The sequence below is a fragment of the Sesamum indicum genome, linkage group LG9, assembly GCF_026168435.1.
Source record: "Sesamum indicum cultivar Baizhima isolate 11 linkage group LG9, ASM2616843v1, whole genome shotgun sequence".
Classification (NCBI taxonomy): Eukaryota; Viridiplantae; Streptophyta; class Magnoliopsida; order Lamiales; family Pedaliaceae; genus Sesamum; species Sesamum indicum.
In genome coordinates, this window is record NC_142665.1 from 7,480,974 (window position 1) to 7,504,227 (window position 23,254).

The following is a 23,254-nucleotide window of genomic DNA, read 5'->3' on the forward strand; positions in this document are numbered from 1 at the left end:
AAAATAAGTCGAAAACTCCGAAATTTTCTTAAAAGAACTTCGTAAGCTCTCAACATTTTGTTTTTAATTTTAAAAGTTATTTTCTTTAGAAAATTTATGAAACACTTTGCAATATCCTATAAGTTCAACTAAATGCCTTTCGAGTTTTGTGTTTTCCCCTTTCGGATTTTGCTCTCACGATGACCAATGCAACACACACAGTTGTGGGTTATTTGCCGTCGGCAAGATTCCTCCCACATCGAATAATTATCAAATAGATGAGTGTGAAATAGAATTTAAAGAGGAATGATTGAAGTAAGAAAATCATCTTTGCGCTTGGGGCAATGACGCAGCTAGTGAGGTTCTAACCGAGGCGCGTCTATTGCTGGTTGAAAACTATTTCCAAACCCCCTCTTAGGCCTGGGTTTGGCTCAGGCCTTTGAGAATTTCTGGAAGGGCTCCCTCTAATGAGGGTAAAGCCTTACATCTCCTAGTTCAAAGCTTTGCACTAACTAACAAAATATGCAGTTTACTTGTAGTTCGACTAGTCGGTACTCACTCCCACCCAACCTAGAGAACTGACAGTGACATTTCGGCCCCCCCTTTGTTTTGGGATATTTGGAAAGAAGAGATTTCAACACATGGATTCGTATAAGTAGGAACTTTTGACTCTTATAAATACTTCCAAACAACTTAGGCTCAAGGTATGTTAATTTCAAGAGAATTATGTATACTTATTATATCCTTTCTATCGCATACACGAATTGATTCAGTCATTAAATGATTTTAGCTGAAGACCCGCGGACCCAATGTCTGCTCATTTTCTCAAGTTTCTAGTATTGAATCCATGATTTGGCTAGTTTTCAAGTCGACCTCAATCGGGATCAGTATCTGTTGATTATATTAATTTGTAATGAGTTTTATTAGTATGTTAAGTTACAGCTGAAAATCATTTCAATTTTATATTTATTAGTATCTATTTTCTCATGCTTTTCTTTTTCTTGGTCTTTTTAACAAATATTTTTTTATCAAAACGTAGAGCAATATCATTTTCATTTCTTTGGACCAAAAATGATTTCACTTTGGAGCCGGCCTCTTCTCGGGCCTAAGCGATCAATTACTCCTCAAAATGTGATTTGGACGTTTGGAATGTCTAAATCAAAGCCCACATAAAGATTAGGCTTAGCCCATTCTAACATAGGCCCAAGAAATTATTTATGTTATATGTATTTCTAATACAACATCTGCTATTATTAAAAATTCACATTAGATATAAAACTTTATATTTAGGCCAATATATGTCACTATGCATTTTAATGGGCTCAAGCCCATTCTCAACCAGCATATAAAAATTATTGTTACTTAATTATTAGTATTGTTATTATTATTATCATTATTATTATTTTGGAAGTATCACCAAGACTCTTATAATATTGTTTTAGTAATCACTAATTATTGATAATAATCATTGTTAATCAAAATTCTATGAATAAAATAAAAAATTATGGTTAATAAATATTTAATACTATCACTAAATTTTTTGTCACAGTAATTAGTCTAGACATTAATAAAAGAGGCATGCTTAAAGATGAGAGGCTAAAAAATATCATCATTGGACATTGCTCTCAACTTTAATGATTTGATTCCCTTCTTAATGGTTCTTCTTTTGGGGATTTTTAGGAGCAAAAAGTGAAATTTTGTAATATTTTTGTTTTTCCTGATTACCAAAAAGTGACATGATTTCTTGTGCTAATTGGTGGGGTTTTAACTTTTTCTCTTATGCCTTTTTATATATCTTCAAGATAATCAAACATATGAAATTCCACAATTGTATAATTTGGTGATCTTGATTGATAATTTATCTGTTTACAAATAGTGAAATTAATTGATTAGAATGTCCTAATGGCAAATTATGTTATGTGGGGTCAAATGGATATATAATTGATCATACCACACAATAGTGTAATGACATATAAAGACTAAATTATCTTATTGAATTTTCTACTTCAAATACTTCAATTTCATTTAACATATAGACTCCAAGTGTGTAAAGATTATGAGATCTATTTTATTATGGTACAATGAAAAAGCAAAGCAAATTCAATAAAGTAAAATATATCTCTTACAATCGTAAACATTATGATCGAGTGGTTAAGGATCGAATGCTGTCAAACCAAATATATGAGTTTGGAACTTTTTTCAAAGTATTTGATGGTGATAAGCTTACGTACTGACCTCTCACGATCTGTATTTACTGTCGACGGTTTAAAATTTTAATTTTGAATAGACTGATGATATAATACGCTCATGGTTGAATTGCATATTGTCACCTTACTTTCTCATTTTGCTTATTCAAAAAAAAGATTAAAAATTTTCAAATATAATGCCCATCTTTTTACAATTAATGAGAGTGTAAAGTCTGTTATTCATATTGATGTAACATTTCATTTAATTATTTGATTAACTAAGGTACAAAAGAGCTACAATCATAATTGAAATCACTAGTAGTGTGTTGTCCTAATGAAAGTGCTCCAGAAAACAAGGTGAGGGAAAAAGGTTATCATGCTATTTGCAATTCTTTTGACATCATTCAGTTACATATATGCACATTATTTAACTAACAGGCTTATAAACAGCTCAAATTTACATTTGCAATCGATCTGTGACACATACTAGCATTATCAATCCCCTTAATTAAGGGGTTTGGAATAGATAAACGGCATCATTATCATAAACAACACCAAGTGATGCAGCTTTTGGTGCCATATTTACTTTGACTTCATACAGATCTTATATTTTGTCCTAAAAAAAGCGTCTCGCTAGTAAAATGAGACTTTATAAGCTACGTAAGTTTTTTTATCTGTAACTGATATGAAACGCTTGATAGCATTACTATTATAATCCTAGCGACTAAAATACACTGTTGGATATAGACCCTTCAGTAGCGAGCCCAAAACAGAGCCCTAACTCAACTATTACAGAAATAGTGGGTCATGACAAACCCTTAAGTATTACAGAACAATAGGTAATATAAACATATCTAAACAATGTAAAGAATAAATTTACAGATCTATTAATAATACTACAAAAACAGTAAAAAAAAAAAAAAGATAAGGCTCAGAGAGTCAGATCTGTAGAGGAACACCCGACGTCTATAAAGACCGACAACCTCTCACGGTTGCTCAAACCCAATCGTCAAACAGACCACACTGAGCGAATTGAATTTCTTATTTCAATTCACATTACATATTTTATTTTATTTTTTCATATACACATCGCATGTATAAATATAACGCCATCAATCTTATATAAAAAAAGATTTTATACATATAATTTATATGTGTGAAACGAAATAAAAAATAAAATAAAAATTAAAGACAAAAATCTAATCCACGTCAAAAGACTCTCCTCAATAATATATATTATAGATACAGATACTTATGGTAAAAAGTAGAGCTACATCCAAATTATATAATTGACATTATATTATTTACACTGTTTAATGATCCATGTTTGGAAAAAACCAGGTAGACTACGTGGTGTTGCGGAACACCATGTGCGCATGATAGAGAACGCCAACCGACGATATAGTGTTGTCGAAGCAAAAATGATAAGTCGGCCCACGTATGCATGATTAGCCCTCGTCCCCCTACCGCTACCGTGCGCTTCGCTGCTCCTTTACCAACTTGTAGCGCCAGTTGCCAATTATTCACTCAGTTTTATGTAAATTAGGAACTCAAATTACTTATAATATTTCAATCCAATTATTTGTTAGTAAAATTAATCTGTACTATAGTTTTCTATTAGTTAATTCGACGCAAAAATTAAAATTTTTATTTTTTTAATTATAATGTCAAGATGTTGATTGTATCAATATTTTTTTTTAAGATTTCAAACTTTCTTATGGGAGATTCTGTGTTTGAATTTGCGTGTGTGCGTGAATATGGTGGGTGTGTGCATGAAAGAACATATGCACTGGTTCGGACAACATGTTGATACACTAACAATAACTGTGCGCTATAGTCATCACCTAGTTGCTATGCCGCTTACATACATAAATATAAAAATAAATCAAATTTTCTCTTGAAGGACATATATATACTTACATCGAATCTCAAGTCAAATGGAAGGCTTAACGTACATGTGCCAAGTTGATCGGACGGCACAACGCATACATGAGCTTAGACCTTGCGTTTTACTATAGTCTAAATTCATTCTCAACGCATTTCAAATTTAATATTGTATTCTTTTAACTTAATAAGATGATATGCGTCTTTTCTTACTTCTAATGTAGGATGAAGAAATTATAACCCAGATTTAGTTCAATCGAATCAAATCAATCACGAAAAAATCGTGATATATTTGCTATGTGATTTGTTACTTTATTTGAATTGTACATCAACCACACAATAGTACATTCACTTGCCAAATAATCAATTTTAATTCGATCAAACTCGATTTGAATTAGAATCTTGTCCTCTGTATCGGTCTACACTCGACAATTTCAATAATTTTTTATCTTTTCTTTTTTGTCAATTTAGCTATTTTTTTAAGAAAAATGAGGAATATATTTTGCAGCGAAAGAAGATACGGTTTTTATTCCATTAACTCTGAGTGTGGAGAGATAGTTGACCGGAAACCTGTAAAACAGGCACGTGGCACGTGCATATGACATGTTATCCAGGGGAGCAATACCTAACAGAAGCACGTGCTGCGCCACTGCAATACAGCGATGAGGGATGACACCCTATCCTATTAATACCACCATAATTACGCTACATTTATGCGCATTCAACCATCATCCCTCCACTTTAAATATTATTTAAACTACAATTTATATACTTTATTATATACATAATATCATCATTTTACTTCATCTTCATTCATAATATTCAATATTATTATTCAATATCACATGAAAATTAGGTCTTTGAGCTGCAAATAAATTCTGAAACTCCCACAAAATATTTTTTTGCAGGACATAAATACGACCATATTCTCGTTAAAAGTAAAATAATGTATCAAACAAACAGACATTCAATCGTAATAAAAAAAAAAAATACATGTTTACATCTTTTGATGTTGTTCGTACGAATTGGATCTTTGTTATGAAATTGTTTGAGACATTGTAACAATGTGCATAAATAAATATCAGATGCATAATTTTACGTGGTTTGATGAATTTTTCTGCACCAACGATCACTCAACATTGATTTCTAATATGATTGGTTTTATGTATATATTACAATAAGAAAGTACTTATTATAATTTTATTAGTGGTAAAAAAAAAAATAAATTTTGATCCTCGAACCTCTACTTTTGTCTACTCAGTATGGGATTGTATTAGCGTCCAATGATTTTTGACTTAATATAATTCTGTATGCTGATAGGATTGATTGTTAATAGATGTTTTTTTGAAATAAAATTATAAATTTCAATTACAAAAACTCAATATCTTTGTGCAAAAATCTCTTATTATTATCAACAAGGACGCGCGACTCGATGATATAAATTCCTACTTTATATTTGAATTTTGGCCCATTTTTCTATAAAATTAATCAAAATCGATTAATTATTGGGCAGCTGTATATTTATGATTGAAGGCTCATTTTATATTTAAAAATAAATAAATAATATTTATAATTGAATTAACTAATTTAGGAGGAATATTATTTTGGCAGCTGCACAACTTCAGTACTTTGACAATGATTGAAGAGTAGAATTGAGTCTGAGCTCCTCACTGGGATTGAGTAATGAAATGGGCCAATTATTGTCCGAATGACGGCCAGGATTAAGTTTTTAGGTCTGTAGTTGACGGCTACGATGGGCCTTGGTCCCACTGAGCAGCTCCCATTGTCTTTGAGTTTAAATCTTGAGAACCAGCTCGGACTTGTCGGCGAATAGTTAGCACACTCAACATTAGCCACTCCCTTTTTTTTTTTTTTTTTTTTCCTTCAACCAAATGGAAATTTTTCCTCATCATTGAATGATGTGTTTCAAATCGATGCAACGTGATCAGTATTTCATATTACCAGTTATTTTTCGTTTTAATTTTATATGAATTTTATAATTTTATTTTGAAAATGTGTCTCGTTTAGAAGAGGAAAAATAATGACACAGTATGATAACATGATTGATACCTTATCAATACCTGTGTAATGTATTGTTGGCTTTGGTTTCGTGGGCTTCGCAAATTTATCCTTGAAATGACGGATCATTATGTGGATAAAACAATGAACTTATAAGTCGTTCAAATTTTTCATCTGCAACTGACATAATACACGAGATAATATCATTTACCCCTTCAACTAGGATCGTATGACCTTGTCTCATAAATGGTGTTAAAAAATATGATATCTGACATAATTACATGGGGTATTGTTCTATGTGATTTCATAATTCATCATGAGCTTATTCTTGAAAAGACGTCTTGTTAAGGAGATGGGACTTTGAAATGTACAAATCATTCAAATTTTCTGGCTTGCAAGCAATATGAGGTATATGATAGCATTACACAGACACAAATAATATTAGAGATACAGAGAATTCGTGAATTTAAAATTTTAACAATTAAAATACACCACTAATTAAAACTTTGTATTGTATTGGTACTCCGTGGTTTAATATTATTTGCTATTTTTATATTTGACATATTCAAAAATTTCTCCACTGTGATTGTTATGATATAAATATTAGAATGAAATATTTAAGGTGTATGCATTTAATTTTTGAAACGATGGAATTTGTATCAGTCTAGATCGATATATATTTAAAGTGCATGTCGTATTCTTATAAAATGGGATATAATACTTAAAGAAAGAATCCAGAATATAAGCTTTGGAAAAAATAAAATATGAATAACATATTTAAAATCTTAAAATCCCCAAAAAATTAAAAAGTTTATCTTAAATTTATTAAAAAAATAAATTTTAATTTGAGTAATCAAATTACGGAATAATTTGCAAAGATGGTCATCAAGCTCTTACATCCAACCCACTTAAAGCTTATAAGCTGCTTATTTTGAACATTTCCAGACACTCCATTTTTCAGGTTAAAAATCCCTGTCATCTGATTGACCGCTCACAGAAGATATTGTAGGCCTGTTGCAGTGAATAGCTCTCTCCCTTAGCCATTTGGACTGAAGAAGACAGGAAGAATTAGTTGGAAGTTGTAACATCAACTCAACCCCCCACGGTACCCCTACCCTTCCCCCCCCCCCCCCCCAACCTAACTACGATTAACTGCTAAACCACCAACTCTTGTTAGCAGTTAAGTGAAATCAAATACACTAATCTGTTCTCCGCAGATCAGAGTCTTTAGCAGTAACCCCTGAGAAAGAAAAGAGGGAAAAAGAAAAAAAAGCAAAACCCGGACAGAAACTTCAGCTAATCCTGTTTTTTTGGGTTAAAACTATAAAGAATTCCTCATTTCTTGATTGCCCAAAAGCCTAGGTTCGTTGAATTTTGTTCCATTCTTGGGGTTGCTTCATTTCCAAGAATTTAGTGCTCGTTTTTGTTTGTTTCTGTAGTTATTGTGAAGTTTATGTTAATGGGTGTTTTGTTCGGAATTGATCTACGAATGGGGAGAATAAGAGGCAGGAGATCCAAAGATTAGGTTAATGTCATTCCATTTTCTTGTCTACTTTTGGGCAGTTGACTTGGGGAGATTTTTCAGTGGTTAGAGCGACCAAGATTGCTGTTTTCTGGGATTTCTATGTATGAGGAATTGATGTAGTGAGATTTTCGGGGAGTGGAGTTGGCGGGATTACACTTATCTGGGGTGTCTGTTTTGTGAATCAAGAATTGGGATATAGTGGAAGTGTGATTTGGGCTTCGAGGTTGGTGAATGATGGAATCCAGAATGGAGCAGTATGAGATCATGGAGCAGATTGGGCGTGGAGCATTTGGTGCAGCCATTTTGGTTAATCACAAGTTGGAGAGGAAAAAGTATGATATTGATTTCTGAATATTATTGAATGATGGGTGTCAATTTATGGAAAAATGTGTGATCTTCATGCCTTCTTTTTCTGATTCCGGGTACTCAAATATAGGTATGTGCTTAAGAAGATTCGATTGGCTCGACAAACAGAACGCTGCCGGAGATCAGCTCATCAAGAGGTACATTGATATTTTCTATATAAATTTCCCCGGACTTCATTTCACTTTCGCAGTTTGATAAATTTTTTATATTAAAAATGATCTCAACTCTGCTTTTTTTTCTTTGATAAATGGTTTCCTTTATTTTTGGAGAGTTCATTTTCTGTTTGGTGTTCCTGTACCTATTTGATATCATTGTTTCTGTTCCGGGATCTTGCTTATTGTAGTCTGAGTTTGCTTTAGCATCATTAAGAAGTGATGTATGATTAGTTTGGAATTTCACGTTAATAGTCTGAATGGTTAGTCGGTGGGCCAAGTAAATTTTGGTGGCATAAACAAGGATTGCAATTTCCTCAGTTCTATTTTTGGCATTTAGGAGTGGCAATTATCAAGTTGGAATTTATTGCTATTTTGGTCTTCTTGAATGTGCTCATGTGTCGTAATTGCACAATATGCAATTTCCAGTATGAAATAGTGCTTGAAAATGAAAAGAGGTTTCTGGCTATTTCAAATCTGCAGATGGCATTAATTGCACGCATACAACATCCTTACATTGTTGAGTTCAAGGAAGCCTGGGTAGAGAAGGTAATTTTCCCTTATACCTCTACTTGCTGGTTTGTCATTTGATTGCATGATTGATTTTGTTTCGGTTAAATAAAGACTTTATAGGTCTCTAATTTCCCCACTGAGCACTTTGTTGTCAAATGTGAAATGTTGAAGCAGGGTTGCTATGTTTGCATAGTTACTGGCTACTGTGAGGGCGGTGACATGTAAGTGTTGTATATATGCAATTTTAAGTGGAAAGTGCTGTACTTTTTAATCTTATAAGTAGTTTTGTTTCCTAATGTTTATGAGCATTTGAACGTTGAAATGCAACAGGGCTGAATTGATGAAAAAAGCCAACGGCCAGTACTTCCCTGAGGAGGTTTGAGTCTTGCCATTGATAGAATTACTATTTTCTTCATTCTTTTGCATTAGTTGATTGATAAAATGATCTTTTCTCTTTAATCATCAACCTTTGCAGAAACTGTTGAAGTGGTTCACTCAACTGTTGTTGGCAGTTGACTATCTGCATTCCAATTTCGTTCTTCACCGTGACCTCAAAGTAAGCATCCAGTACTGGTGTTATTCTTTGCTATAGTTTCTATGTTATCTTAAATTCATCCTTTCTTGCCAGTGCTCCAATATCTTTCTTACCAAAGATCAAGATGTCCGTCTAGGTAAGCTTGCTAATATTTTCTTTTGTTCAGTTCAAGACTTTACATATTTGATGGGAGCCTCTGAAGATGATTGTCTTTTCCTTCTTTGACTTTCCTTTTGAGCAGGTGATTTTGGACTTGCTAAAACTTTGAAGGCAGATGATTTGGCTTCTTCTGTATGTGGTTAATATGCATAAAATCCATCCCTTTTCCTTGGTCAAGTTATGCTTGTAAAATAATGAAAACGATGTATTTACTTGTCTGTTGGTTGTTTTGTTGGAATCACTAAAGATAAATTTTACCAACAGAATTTGAATGCAAAATATTTGTTCAGAAGTTTCCAAGAGTGAAGTTAGAGCATTGGAAAACCGTACTCTTCACATATAATGATGTACAAGTCCTTTGGTGGATAAACAGTTAATTTCAAGAGCTTATTTTCATGATAATTCAGAATGCTTAATACTTAGTCCTAGGCCAGGTGCTGCATAAATGCCATTGACACAGTCCTAAGAGTACTGGAAAATGATTTATTCTAAAGGAGAGACAAAGAAGATGGAAATGGTTTTCAAAACAGAAATTGCTTGCTGGAATTGTGTTTAATCCATAAATCCAAAATTTTATATGATCTACGTTATTCGTTGTTACTAACTTGCATGTCATGCAGCAGTAGGAGCTTTTTTCAACCAAAAGAACACTGTATGTGCATTTGTTTGTGCAAGATTTCTGAGATCCCACTGTTATTTTCTTGTTCATGCACAGGTTGTTGGAACTCCCAATTACATGTGTCCTGAACTACTTGCTGACATTCCTTACGGGTTTAAGTCTGACATTTGGTCTCTTGGTATGTGAATAGTTCATTTTCTCTTCTCGATAAGATAGGATGAGTCATATTCAATTCCAGAGATTTCCATCTGAGATACTTCCTCTGTCAATCAGGGTGCTGCATGTACGAAATGGCTGCTCATCGTCCCGCATTCAAGGCTTTTGTAAGATTTCCAGTCCTCCTTATTTTTGGTTGCATATTTTGCTCTCTGTTTCTATTCTTTGTGAATTATTTCTAAACAATTGAACCTAAGGTTCTTCTCTCCTCAAGAAAATTTCTTTCTTTTTCTTTTCTCCTGGCATGTGAGCTTTAGGATGTCACAATGTTAATTTGATTTTTCAGTGATCTTATCCTTAATTGGCGGTTACATATTTCAGGACATGGCGGGATTAATAAGCAAGATTAACCGATCATCCATCGGCCCTTTGCCTCCATGTTACTCCCCAGCCTTGTAAGTAAATTTATGCTTCTATGGCGGAATGATTTTTATGCACTTAATTTCTTAAGTAATTTCTCCGTGTACGTCACCTGGTTGAAAGTTGGGGTTTTACCTTATCTTTGTGTTTTTTTACCACTTTGAAGTGATCTTATATATTGATGGTAGTAACCTGATTACTGTTTCCTTCAGTCCCTTCATGTGCTTCTAGTGCATTACTTTTTCAAGATACAAGATTTATATATTTTGTTTCAACAGGAAAACACTAATCAAGAGCATGCTGAGGAAAAATCCTGAACATCGATCAAGTGTAAGAACCTACAAATATCAGTTCAACAATTCTTGTTTTTACTTTAAAGAGCAACCTCCTTATAATCTGGATTTGATAATGATCAGGCGTCTGAACTGCTGAAGCACCCATATCTACAGCCTTACATCGAGCAGTACCGTCCATCATATAACCCGTCTGCTGCCACTTCACCTGAGAAACCTCTTTCAACAAATCGTGATGGTAGAAAGAATATGGCCGAGAGCCAAAGTAGCAACAGTTCTTGCAGTGACAGAGACAGCTTAATGTCGTGTGAGAGAAACGGGTCGGGCATCATCATGAACTGTGACCTTAAAGCCAACGATACGGACTCAGCTTCTGCTGATGATGATATTGTATGTGGGCAGCTTATGATGAGAGAGGCTCTCCATGAGACGGAATCATTGGCTGTAAACACCAAGGAACGCGATGCTGGGAAGCCACTGCACGAGGAGCGGAGAAATAACAATGAAACAAAGCAGCCGAAGACAATTAAAAATATTATGATGGCTCTGAAAGAAGGGAAAAACAGAGAAAATTCTCCAATGAGAAGCAACCATGCAAAAGCTAGTGGTGGTAGTAACCAGAGAATTATTGTCGAAGCATCTTCGAGGGTCGCAAAACCGGGTCCTGTTAGTCATGGTCTTAAGGGAAATTCAGAGGCACCAGTTGCTGCATCAGTGAAGGCTAACTCTGATTCCAATAAACGTGCACAAGGGATGCATTCTCTGAAGCATCAGGTACGAAAAAAGTTCATATCTGTGTGTGTGTGTGTGTCTTCTGGACTAAATGCTGGTGAGTTATAATGATGACACATTTGTGTAGTTACCTGTGATGGAAACCCCTCCGAAGTCAAGAGCCAGACACGATGGAATACCTCTCTCCAGTCCTGTAAAGCCTATTGCTGAAGAAGGATCTACGAGGATAAGACAGAAAACACCTCCTACACTGGCTAGAAGACCATCGTTTCCTGGACGGATGCGGCAAATGGGATGTGACACTCCCAATGCCATGAATAATAATACGAATACTGGTACTATAGATATTCAGGCTCCTGAACCTACAAAATTAGTGCCTTATAACTATGATTCGCATACTTCAAGGGAAATAATGCAGCACTCCAAGAAGCCTGCAGGGCCAGGTTCTAAGAGAATGCAAACAGAGAGCAGCAATTCCGCGTCCTCTTCAGTATCTATCCATGGATTTGAGCTCCTTGATGACGCAACGACTCCTTTTATTTGCTTGCCGGAGCAGATACTTCAAACTCATGAGCAAGCTGCCGAAATTGAAACCATTAAGGCTTCCTCCTCTCCCCCAGAAGGGACAGGAAATTGCCTTAGGGAACATCACGAAATTAACTGCCAAATGAGCATACAGCGAGCTGCTGAAGTTGAAATTAATGAGTCCAGGGGCAGCTGCTCAACTCCTTCCTCATCACAATCTGAACGATTGGAAAATTCCTTGCAGGGTTGTCGTGGGAACAACTGCAAATCTACAGTATGCTTCACCGAAACATTTCAAGAACGGTTGGATGATAAAATTATGGATGTGAATGCTTGTGACCACAAAATGAGTTCCCCTGCAAAGATGGAGACATCATCCCCGAACACCAAAGATTTAGTTTCGGGTAGAGAAGATGCACCAGCTGTTGGTCTGAGCAGTAGGCCTGCTCCCACGGCCCAGTCGGATCTCAGTCCGAGCAGTAGGCCTGATCTTGTGGCACATCCAAACCTCACTTCAGCATCCAACAACGATGACAAGTTCATGGTGAAGAAACTCGTTTCCCCAGCAACAGAGAATTCCTCTTCCACCGTCTCCCCTGTTTCATCAAACCAGAAGAATTTGTTGTCAGACAAAGCACTTATTGTGCAAAATGCAGTTAACGAAAAACCAGCCGCTGCTCATCTCCCCCCAGTGTATGATGAAGTGATACATGTGATTCGTCACAGTAGTTTCCGAGTTGGGACTGAGCATCCAGTACTGGAAAACATGGAGCGAACGGTGGATGTTGGAAAGCTAATAAATGTGGTAAGGGATGAGTTTGATGTAAAAGATCCAGTTTCTTCATCAGCTTCGAAATCATCTACTTGCTCTGAAAATACAACTCCCACTTCAACTCTCTGTGAAAACCCCATCACCAAGGAAATTGACATGACAGATACGAATCCTCCCACCATGGTTGCAAAGCAGGATTCTTCCGAACCAGCAAAACCAAATCCTTCTCCGGCACAGGAAGAAGCACCGGCAAAGGAAACTCTAGACGTCAATTCCTTCAGACAAAGAGCAGAGGCACTTGAAGGACTACTAGAACTGTCAGCCGATTTGCTTCAGCAGAGCAGGCTAGAAGAACTTGCAGTTGTTCTGAAACCTTTTGGCAAGGAAAAGGTTTCTCCGAGGGACACAGCAATCTGGCTAGCTAAGAGCCTTAAAGGAATGATGCTCGAAGAGAGCGGCCGCCATTCGTGATTCCATGGTACTAGTTTCTCTCAAATTTTCTTGATTGTCAGTTGAAGTTTTTAATATATAGTTCAGAGCATTTCTCCTTGCAAACTGAAACTTGTGACTTTCTCACCCTTCCTTTGGATCTTTCTTTTATTCAATTTTCTTTTTATTCTCAGTGCAGCAGTTGTATATAGTGTTATATAATTCAATATTCTTTTCCAGTCCAGCAAAATGTGGAAGCACTCTGTAAAACATCTTGCTAATCTATCTTCTTTATCTTGAGATAAGTTGAGCTTCATATTGGTTGTAAGAAATACATGAATGTCATATGCTTGATGAAGATCTCATTTATCACCCTAGTTGCTCTTGGGACTGTATATTAGTTGTTTGATTGGTGTAATCACTTGTCATGTATAATTTATTTAAAATTGATCAAACAAGATAACATTTTACTAGTTTTTCGACTTGAAGGGTTCAAAGCGGCCTAGGATCTTTTAACTGATTTTGGTGTTACACATTGATGTCAGTTCATATATATGACAGTGAACTACAGTTTAATGTTGTACTTTTAAATTCTCAAAAGGGGCATCTGTGACGTTAAAATGTAATAGAAGATTAAGCTCGGAAAAAAGGACATAAGTGTATATATTCAATAGTACATACGGAAAAAGTTGCATCAAACACAACCCAATATATATACTGTAGTGCTCGAAGATACTATATACTTCTTTTCTTGCAGATCTCTTATATTTTAACACATTCAACTAAATTCTTTTACTTGTCCGGAATCACTATGGCCAAACATTCCCTTTGTTTTATTAGAGAATTTTTATACCAGGAACGACACGCAATACAGCAGTTTTCCAGCTTAAGCAGCCGCCTCTGAAACACGTTTCTTCTCTTCTAGCTTGCTTGCATGTACTACGAGCAATTCATGCTGTACTATCTGCAATCCAAGATGAACTATTGGGTTTCTTCAAACTCGACTTAATCATATAACAAATATATTACATTCACCATTTAGTTGGTGTACGGTATGAGATAGTCACCAACCACACAAGTGTTATTCTAATAACACGTACGACAAATCTGTTCCAGCAGGAGCAGATATAAAGGCAAAGAGTGGAAAGCATACCTCTACGACGTTGTATTTGCTTCTGAACTTCAAATAATCCGAAACTCTGCCTTTCTCCTGGTTTAAGCATTCCTCAACCTACACACACACAATATATATAATATTTAAAAAAAATGGAAAAACGAAAAAGAAAAGTTCAGACATTTTCATAGTCTGAACAAACTGACTTGGGACTGACTGACCTTGAGCATGTAATCCTGGTAGGTCTGGTTTGTTATCCAGTCTAAGGCCTTTCTGGAATAGAAGGCAGTTGTAGCCTTCATCATGGCTTCTTCAAAGTCTTGCACATAGTATTTACGCGAACCATCGGCTATCTCCACATAGATATCGATGGCTTCTCTCACAATGCCCTTATCAATCTCTTCTCCCTCTCTTTCCCTATCGATCTGAAATAACATGTTTGTTCTACATTGCACCGTAAATAGAAAACAAAACGTAGACGTATGATGCTCTTGCAATAGAAAAAAGAACATCAAAACGAGATATTGATTGTTAGAAAAACCCTTCTGCAACTTGGTGAAAACAGATGTAGCTCGAATCTTTTATTATAAAATGGTACAATGTTGCATCTTTATTTCACTTTATATACACGCGCCATGTGTGTAAAATCAGATCAAGCACAATCAGAGATGTAATAAAATTTCAGCTTTATCTGTATAACATTTGAAAAGAATATACTATATACACGTGCCATGCATATATAAAGTGTATTACGACATGCAACACCCATATTATACTTAAAAAGTCGAATCGATGCTTTACAAACTTACCAAGGATAAAACGGCATCTCTTACTTGATCATTCATTTCACCATAAACCTGAATTATACGTAAGAAAGAAAAACAAAAAACTAAGTATTTCAAAAAAAAAAAAAAACCTTTGCAAAGATCATAAAAAAGCTAAGAAACTGTGGCAGACCAGATGATAGAAGGCCAAGTTGGCAGTTGTGACAAGTGAAGGTAGCTTCCTCCTCACAGTATAGTATCTGTCCAGGTAATGAAAGAACCTCGACATCCAGTAAGTCATAGTTTTGTGAATCTTCCATCTTCTCAGCAGTTCTTGCAACAGTTGTTCATTCTGCTTTCCTCGTAGAGATGGTAATACCTGGAAATTCTGTCAGTTACAGACAATTCCCAGAGTTGAATATGAATGCGAACTTTGTAGGAATGTTGTTGAACAAGTAGTTACCTTGGAGGATATGTAGTCTTCAAATGTCTTTTTATAGTAATCATACAGTTTCTGAACTTCAGGGCCAATTGGATTTGGTTCGCATACATTGTACACTGTTCTGGTGATTTTGTAAGAAATCCAAACTTTTTTCAAGTGATTAGATGTAATAATTACATTAAAATTAAGTGGTTAATTAATTATATTACAAGTGAAGATATTTTTGGACATCATTAACGTCCTCCCCAGTAATGAGGAGCTGGAGTTAAGGGAGGATGATATCGTCCCCATAAAAGTTGTAATTACTGAATAGCCCTCTAGAGAGCTGCCAATTATAGCTGTGACGAATGAGGTGTTGGACAAGACAATCAATCTCGATGACTTCAAAGGATCCATTTGGAGGAAGAATCAGTTCTTGAGAGAAAGAACGTATAGTTATATTCTGTCAACTAGACTGTTTGATTATACTATGGACAAACTCGTTATCCCATCTTGTAGTAGTTGGATAAATTTTTGTAATATCAGCAATATAATTATCCATCAAACATTTAAAAATAATTGTATAAACATATCCTAAAGTTTAGGCATAATTACATTGCACCATCTAATCTGTAGTTTGTATTCTGTAAACTATCTCTTGTCTTTTGTATAACCACCAAACAAAAAAATATGGTAGTTTGTGTAATTATATTTACGTTTTTTAAGAGTGTATGTGTTATTTTCTAAAAAGTAGGAGTAATTTGAACAAAGATATTTTTAGTTGGTGTACGTGTGATTATACAAAAAACATGGGTGTTTTGTGTAAATATACTATAAATGTAATCATCCCAAAATAAAAAGAACTCCTTACCTTCCGAAAATAGCATCACAGATTCCTCCAACAACCAGATGACCAACCGGCAGAACTATAGATGGCAGAGAATGTAATGTAATTTTCAAATAGTTTGAGATCTTTTTTGTAATAAATACGAACTTCAAGAGCCTCTAAGCAATTATCCCAAATTTCTAACAATCAAAATCATCAGTTCTATAGCCCAACTGCCAAACCAAAGTCCTCACTGGATCATGATCAAGATCTAAACCTATCACTTTCGATGACACAAACAGACTCCACATTCGCAAAATGAAAGAAAAAAGGAGAACGAAATGAAATTTCCCAGATCTTTGTGGGCATAAATGAAAAGATGTGAACAATAAACAAGACGATGAAATCGTGTAAGAGGATACGTATAGATACGCATGTACTCTTCAGAAGTGAACTGACGCGTCTCCACTCCGTCAAGACCATCAATGATCCTGTTGATGGCTTCCTCCTGCAGAAAAGGCCATGCCTCCTCGAAAGTCAGGGGTCTCACGGCGCCTGCAGCCATGCTGATCAGCTGTTGACGGCGGAGATGGTGGCGGCAAGAACTCCCAAAACGAAGTTGTAATTTGAGAGGGTGTGAGTTCTAAATCCTGATTAGATGGATGGAAAATTTTCATACTTATGTTGATGTATTGTTCCACAACCCTTTCTCCAGGAAGGTGAAAACCTGTTTCTTGGAAAGTTTGATCGGTGTTTGACTTGGTCTCAATTGAATGGTGTTATAATTTATCAAATATTTGTCGGGGATAATTATATTTACACTCTTTATTTATGATTTATTTATACAAATTATAATCAGAGTTAAATGCAAATTATTCTCGATATATAAAATGAGCAAATCATTTCTTGTGGAAAAAAAATAGCAAACTATCCCCCGTATTTTTAATAATAAAGTAAGTAAACTCTTCACGTGATTTCATGCCATTCACAGGATATTTTCAAATATTTTAATTTTTTTTATTTTAGTTATTAAATTACATTTACATCTTTATTATAAATAGCTGTTGGATTTGACTAAATTCAAAACCACGGGAGGTCAGGGCTAGATGACACTGAAACTTAACATTAGCAAGTCCTATGATAAGGTTGAATGATTTTTTCTGGAACAGGTCTTGTCTAAACTTGATTTTCTACCCCTTTATTCGTTTGGTGATGCTTTATGTTTCCTTGATTTCTTTTTCTTTTATGCTTGGTGGTAAACATTTTGGCTCCCTGTTTCTTGAGAGGGACTCCGTCAGGTGGACCCTCTCTCTCTCTCCATATTTGTTCTTGCTTTGTATGGAGTCTTTTTGTTCCTTGTTCCAGTGTGTTGAATGGACCCGACTTTGGGGTATCTCCATCTGCTGGACTGCCCCCTTTATATCCCTCATTTTCTTTGCAGACGATACCTTAATTTTCTGTAGAGCCTCTCTTGAGGGTGCAAGAACGATTCCAAACATATTGGAGGTGTACCGATGGGCATTGGGGTTGGAAATAAAATTCTCAAAATCTTCGATGGTGTTTAGTAAGAACACGAAGGTGGACGTCTGCTCTGGCATTGAGATCACACTAACTATCCAAAGGGAGCACAAATTGGTTTGTTGCCTTCGAATCATTCTACGTAAATGAAATTACTTATTTCCTGTCAAAAAAAGAAAAAAAAAGATTTGTGCGGCTCTAGATAGAAAACAATAGTATTAGTTAGTGAAGTCCTTCTAAATGAGTAAATATAAAGCAGCGGACGGGCTTTGGGCCATTAAGATACTTATAACAATGATATACTTAGAATAGTTATATCAATATTGTCTTTAATATTGTAACTTGGAGCTCTATATGTATAAAAAGAAGTATGTGACAATCACTTACTAATGTGATATCAATTCATAATATAAAAATATGATAAAAAATCCATATTGAAATATACCATCAGCTCCTAACCTACACCACTTTGTAGGATACATTCCGTCGTATATTGACCTCATTAAAGCCATATAAGAAGGTGATGACCCAAGGAAAATACTTTGGTCCAACTATAGGGCGAATCAGAGAAAATGGCCCTATTTTTGGTACATATATATTAAACCCAACCTTGTACTCAACATTTCAAATTATTAAGGTTTAAAACTACCAAACAAAAGTAGGTACAATTAGCAGCACAAGGACAGAATCCAACTCATTCAATTCCCCTTCTTTCATTATTATTATTATGTGGGTGGACTGTTGGAGGAGCAAAGTCAGTGAGACGCTCTTTTACTATCTGTTGACCTAATTACCAATTAATTTAGAGTTAATAATGTAACCCCTCACCTCTAATTCACTGTTTAAACATATTCTTTTATTTGAAGTTTGTTATTAAAATAATAATAATTAGTATTCTTTCGTATAAAAAGAATACAAAATTTGGGATGGTAGTAGTGTATCATTTGAAGTTGAACTCACAAGAAATGTATTTACACAAGTTGTGTATCGTATTTATATATAACGTGTGAGATTCGTTTTTATTAATATAAATTTAAATTTGAAAATTAGGGATGGGAGATGTAATGGGGAGTATCCACAACACACTACAAATAAAGGAAATATTCCCTGTATTGCTTTTTTTGCTTCAGCCTGAAAGGAAGAGAACAGGTGAGAGAAATAAATAGAGGAGCAGAGCAAGAGAGAGAAACTCATTTTTACTTGTTGCTCCTCAACTTCACCAACCCCCAGGAACACACCCTCTCTCTCCCTCTCCCACACGCACTACCACACTTCAGTGCGTGTGAGTTCTGATTCTCTCCCCACCTAGAAGAACATCACGCGCCACCGATATATCCGCTGCTTGCTCATGGAAGACCCCAATAGGCCCGTCACAGGTTATCCCGCCCCAAACGCTCACCCCCCCAATGGTTACTCCCTGAATCCACCGCCCTCTGGAGCCGCTTACCCTTACGCTGCACCTCCTCCCCCCAATGCTTACTACAATTACCAAAACAACCCATACTACCCCCAGGGCTACCAGTACGACGCCGACTCTGTCCGTCGAGCCACCTGCCTCCGCCGCATCTTCGCCTTCGTGATCGGTCTTGTTGTCATCTTCGGAACCATTACCTTCATCGTCTGGCTCGTGCTCCGCCCCCAGCTCCCTGAGTTCCGAGTGGACTCCTTCTCCATGTCCAATTTCTCACTGGGTAACAACTCGCTCGTGTCTTTCACTTCCCAAGTTCGCCTCACGGCGCGTAACCCTAACAAGAAAATGGCCCTGGCGTACGATCACATCGATGCTGTAATTTTCTACAAATCGGATTCGCTCTCGCAGACCACGATGCCCCCTTTTTCGCAGGACACCAAGAACGAGACTTCTTTGACGGCAAATTTTGCGGCGGCCGGGAGTTTTGTGGATAAGTCGGTGGTGGATGGGATTAATGGTGAGAGGGGGAAGAATGGGAATGTGAACTTCAATTTGAGGATGCTATCCCGTGTCAGGTTTGAGTCCAAGGCATGGAGGACTAGGAGGAGGTTTTTGAAGGTTTTTTGTGGAGATTTGTTCGTCGGAATTCCGGCCAATGGGAGATCCGGGGCGTTAACCGGGGGGGCGAAGCAGTGTCGCGTAGGGATTTGAGGTGAACTAATGAGAGTTTTCTTAATTTTTTTGGTTAAACTATTAGCTAGCTTTTATTGGATATTTTTTTCTCTACTTGATGTTGAATGATGAGGATGTATCTAATTTGGTTCTGTACTTTGATAAAATAGAAATTTGGTTCCTTTAGGGTTAATCTATTCTAGTGTACAGTTAAAACTTTCTCTGTTCTTGATTTTTCAATTTGTTGGTTAATTTATTTGCTATTTGAGAATTGGCCTTCATTCAATTCTCATTTTTATGCGATTGTTTCTGCTTCATTTTTATATATGGTGGTATGTGCCTCTGGCTTGAGGTGTGGTGAAGCAATTTAAAGGTTTTGTATTGTCGCCTGCAGAAAAGATACTATAAATAGTTGATTTCTGGGTTTGAACTAATAAAAGAAGTTGAAAGTGTTATCTGTTTGATAATATTGCATGTTCATATGGATTATTTCCATTTTGGGAATGGTTTGTTGTGTAAGAAATTAGTTTTAAATCCGGATGTTGCAACTGTATTTTACCTGCTATGTCACGGAAAAGCATATCCCAAGGGTGTGTGCCCATGTGTCTATTGAATTGAATCAATGCTTTAAGAAAGAAAGGGTGACTTAATCAACAGTGTATGGTAACAGTTCTTGTGTCGTTAACTGGTAATCTAGCACGTGTCTGCTAGTTAATTATGGCGTAAGATAGGAACTGTGAGCTTGGAGACAAAGAATCAGGCGACTTAGTAAGATAAGTAAGGAACAAGTAAGTGTAGTATGAGAAGACTGAAGACAGAAGCCCATGTCAATCGTACTTCCATGCTTAATTGAAAGGCTATGGCCATGGATACTTGAAATAATTGCACTATCTGTCGGTAACCTTTTTTAGGTGTAATCTTTGCTTTAATGTAGCCAAATTGCTTTAATAGCTTGCAGTCATTTTCTGTTTAGAAACATGAACCTTATTGTAGGTAGTTGTGATCTTGTCTGGTGGTTTTTTGTTCCTTTTGGCAAAATTTGAGCTATGTACTAGCCAAGTTGCAAAAAGGTGGGGCTCAGAGTCTTCTCAGTCAAAGTACCGTTGACAACCAAAAAAGTAAGATATCTTAGGAATGTAACTTTGTGTGAATCCTAGGAAATAAATATACACTTTGTAGTATCAATATGAGCTCGCAATGTAGTTTACTTTAGAGGGGAAGTGTGGTTCTCTTGAATTTTACCTGTATGAGTTTGTGATATCATTTAATTCCATTATATAGCTAAGTCACAAGTCTTAATATAACCCTCTTTTCATCAATAATTTTTTATGTAATCTCATTTCCTTTTTGCCCTTAGAAATTATTTTCTTGGGGGATGAGGTTAAGATGATGGGCTTCACCCTGGGGGAATACTTGTTTCAATAGATTCTCTTGTTAGTAAGAGAGATTGATTTTGATGCCATTGGAATCTAAATCAATCTGTGGACGTTTTATCATTTCGTGTTTTCTAGTGCCATCAAGATAAGTATTTCGGTAGTCATGATCATCAGGATTTATGCGTGGATGAATTTTTCAGTTCTAAGTTCTGGTTGCTGCCTGAATGTTAGTGCTTGCTAAATAAGCTGTGTTATTGAAGGTAACCAACACCTAGCTTATTATTCAAAATCTTTGGTGTTTTCTGCTAAAAAGTAGCCTATCCTGGCATTATTTCTTGAAAGGCATTGTGGGTGAGCTTTTGCTACCTTAAGTAAAAGAATATTTTCCGTATGATGTTCCTCTTTACAAATATATTAGAATTGTACGAATTCTATTGACTCTAATAAGGAAATTGTTCTTTTTTTGTTGTTTTGGGATTATAAAGATAAGTTGGAAGATGAGTTATTGATAGGCTTAAGTGAGAGAAGTGAGCCTGTCTTTATGGATGATGTTCTCTGTAGCTCTTGATGAGATAGTTGTTCCCATGATTAATATTAGGTAGTTCTATTAAGTATAGGATACCTATATGGTAGATGCTATTTCACACTGGTGATTTCCGCAGACGTAAGGTTATATCAGGGATAAGATGAGAAACTGGAACATATGACTTGGAGTTATGAGTATTTGTGGCAGACGACTTGGTGGAGCTAAGAGGAATCTTAAAAATTGATGGCTAGTTGTCATTTTCTTATGTGCTTGATCCTACAAATACCCATATGGAGGATTTAGGTTTCAGTGCCTTTTTTCATTGAAGAAAATATTGAGCATGAAGTGTTAAGATATAATTACGTTGGTGAATTATTTGCATGTTTCGCTAATTGGAGAAATACAAGAATAAAAGATGTAATTATCTACCAGTTTCATTGGTTATGAGGAAAAATGTTTTGCCTATGCCAGCATTTGCATGCAAGCATTTGTGTATGCGCACAAACATATGTACAGGGAGATGTATTGTTGAGATGGAATACTTGGCTGATGCTAATATTAGCTTGGTTGGTGATGTCTTCTGCCTGCAGTATCTGCTATGTTAACTGAAGAGGTAGCAGTAGTTATATCGTGTGTTCAAAGCAGCATATGAGCCTACACGTATGTTCTTCTGCATTGGGTTACTCAGAGTGAATTATGCTAGTCGATAAGTCGACTTTCTGAGATAATTGTAGAGATCTCCTTGTGGTTTTTGATGTGAATAGAGATTCACATACACCAGTTTAACTTGAAGATAATTACATTAAATGTTGCAATGTTTGTTATTGTTTAACAAATTGACCTAGTCGCAGAGGTGTCTGATGGAAAATGATAGAGTTAGAAAATAGTAATCGATAAATGCGCAAGGGTATGAAAAGTTCAAGGGTTGAATATTTTCTTGGATGAATTTATCTGTAGGAGTAAAATCATATAAAATTGGATGTTTGGACTGGATTTAAATCAGTGTAGTGATGATGATGATTTTGATAATCCCTTTATATAATTGAGCTGTCTGTTTTACATTTGACATGATGAATTTTTGGAGGCCTGATGTTTGTACAAATGTAGTGTGAAGCTTGTGTAAACTGAGATATCTCCAATTACATTAGCTAGCAGAGGCGTCACAGTGAGTATGAAGGAGGTGACGTGGGTTTGAATGAGTAAATTTATTTATACTAGAGGACTTGATGATGCATATTGGTAACTCTTGTTGTGGGAGTGATAAGCCAGACGCCATCAACAATGTGATATTGGTAGGCATCTCATCTTAACTTGAATTTAAAGTTATTCCTTTTTGGCAATTTCTGTTCCCTTTGCATATCT

General features: G+C 35.8%; 3 protein-coding genes and 1 non-coding gene across 5 annotated transcripts; 3 read left to right on the plus strand and 1 right to left on the minus strand.

Moving 5' to 3' along the window:
• Window positions 1-305: 305 nt before the first annotated feature.
• LOC148786848 (U4 spliceosomal RNA) lies at window positions 306-460 on the plus strand. Its single transcript, XR_016067605.1, has one exon. It is a non-coding gene; the product is annotated as a U4 spliceosomal RNA (small nuclear RNA).
• A 6,792-nt stretch (window positions 461-7,252) lies between these two features.
• Window positions 7,253-13,636, plus strand: NEK6 (serine/threonine-protein kinase NEK5). Its single transcript, XM_011092007.3, has 14 exons — window positions 7,253-7,925; window positions 8,030-8,096; window positions 8,595-8,660; window positions 8,799-8,845; window positions 8,955-9,000; window positions 9,100-9,180; window positions 9,253-9,295; window positions 9,401-9,450; window positions 10,034-10,115; window positions 10,211-10,260; window positions 10,475-10,548; window positions 10,792-10,843; window positions 10,930-11,580; window positions 11,666-13,636. Exons 1-14 carry the CDS (start codon window positions 7,825-7,827, stop codon window positions 13,304-13,306), a joined length of 3,051 nt encoding a protein of 1,016 aa, XP_011090309.1. The 5' UTR covers window positions 7,253-7,824; the 3' UTR covers window positions 13,307-13,636.
• Window positions 13,637-13,874: 238 nt separating this feature from the next.
• Window positions 13,875-17,173, minus strand: LOC105171015 (cullin-1). Of its 2 annotated transcripts, none has more exons than XM_088884694.1 (7): window positions 16,812-17,173; window positions 15,606-15,705; window positions 15,336-15,521; window positions 15,188-15,235; window positions 14,600-14,803; window positions 14,418-14,495; window positions 13,875-14,245 (listed from the first exon to the last, which is right to left on the minus strand). In XM_088884694.1, the coding sequence occupies exons 1-7, from the start codon at window positions 16,952-16,954 to the stop codon at window positions 14,225-14,227; spliced, it is 780 nt and encodes a 259-aa protein (XP_088740820.1). In that variant the 5' UTR covers window positions 16,955-17,173; the 3' UTR covers window positions 13,875-14,224. The 2 variants fall into 2 exon arrangements, with proteins under 2 accessions (XP_088740820.1, XP_088740819.1); XM_088884693.1 differs by having other exon boundaries at window positions 13,875-14,228; window positions 16,812-17,170.
• Window positions 17,174-19,028: 1,855 nt separating this feature from the next.
• On the plus strand, window positions 19,029-20,183 carry LOC105171016 (NDR1/HIN1-like protein 10). The gene has a single exon (XM_011092009.3). It carries the CDS (start codon window positions 19,256-19,258, stop codon window positions 20,027-20,029), a length of 774 nt encoding a protein of 257 aa, XP_011090311.1. The 5' UTR covers window positions 19,029-19,255; the 3' UTR covers window positions 20,030-20,183.
• Window positions 20,184-23,254: the final 3,071 nt, after the last annotated feature.

Coding starts and splice junctions, on each gene's coding strand:
- LOC105171016 (XM_011092009.3), top strand. CDS start 19,256: ATGGAAGACCCCAATAGGCCCGTCACAGGTTATCCCGCCCCAAACGCT.
- NEK6 (XM_011092007.3), top strand. CDS start 7,825: ATGATGGAATCCAGAATGGAGCAGTATGAGATCATGGAGCAGATTGGG. Junction 8,097..8,594: donor GGAGATCAGCTCATCAAGAG/GTACATTGATAT, acceptor TCAAATCTGCAG/ATGGCATTAATTGCACGCAT. Junction 11,581..11,665: donor TGCATTCTCTGAAGCATCAG/GTACGAAAAAAG, acceptor ACATTTGTGTAG/TTACCTGTGATGGAAACCCC.
- LOC105171015 (XM_088884693.1), bottom strand. CDS start 16,954: ATGGCTGCAGGCGCCGTGAGACCCCTGACTTTCGAGGAGGCATGGCCT. Junction 15,706..16,811: donor GAGTACATGCGTATCTATAC/GTATCCTCTTAC, acceptor CAAAATCACCAG/AACAGTGTACAATGTATGCG. Junction 15,236..15,335: donor ACTTGGCCTTCTATCATCTG/GTCTGCCACAGT, acceptor CGTATAATTCAG/GTTTATGGTGAAATGAATGA.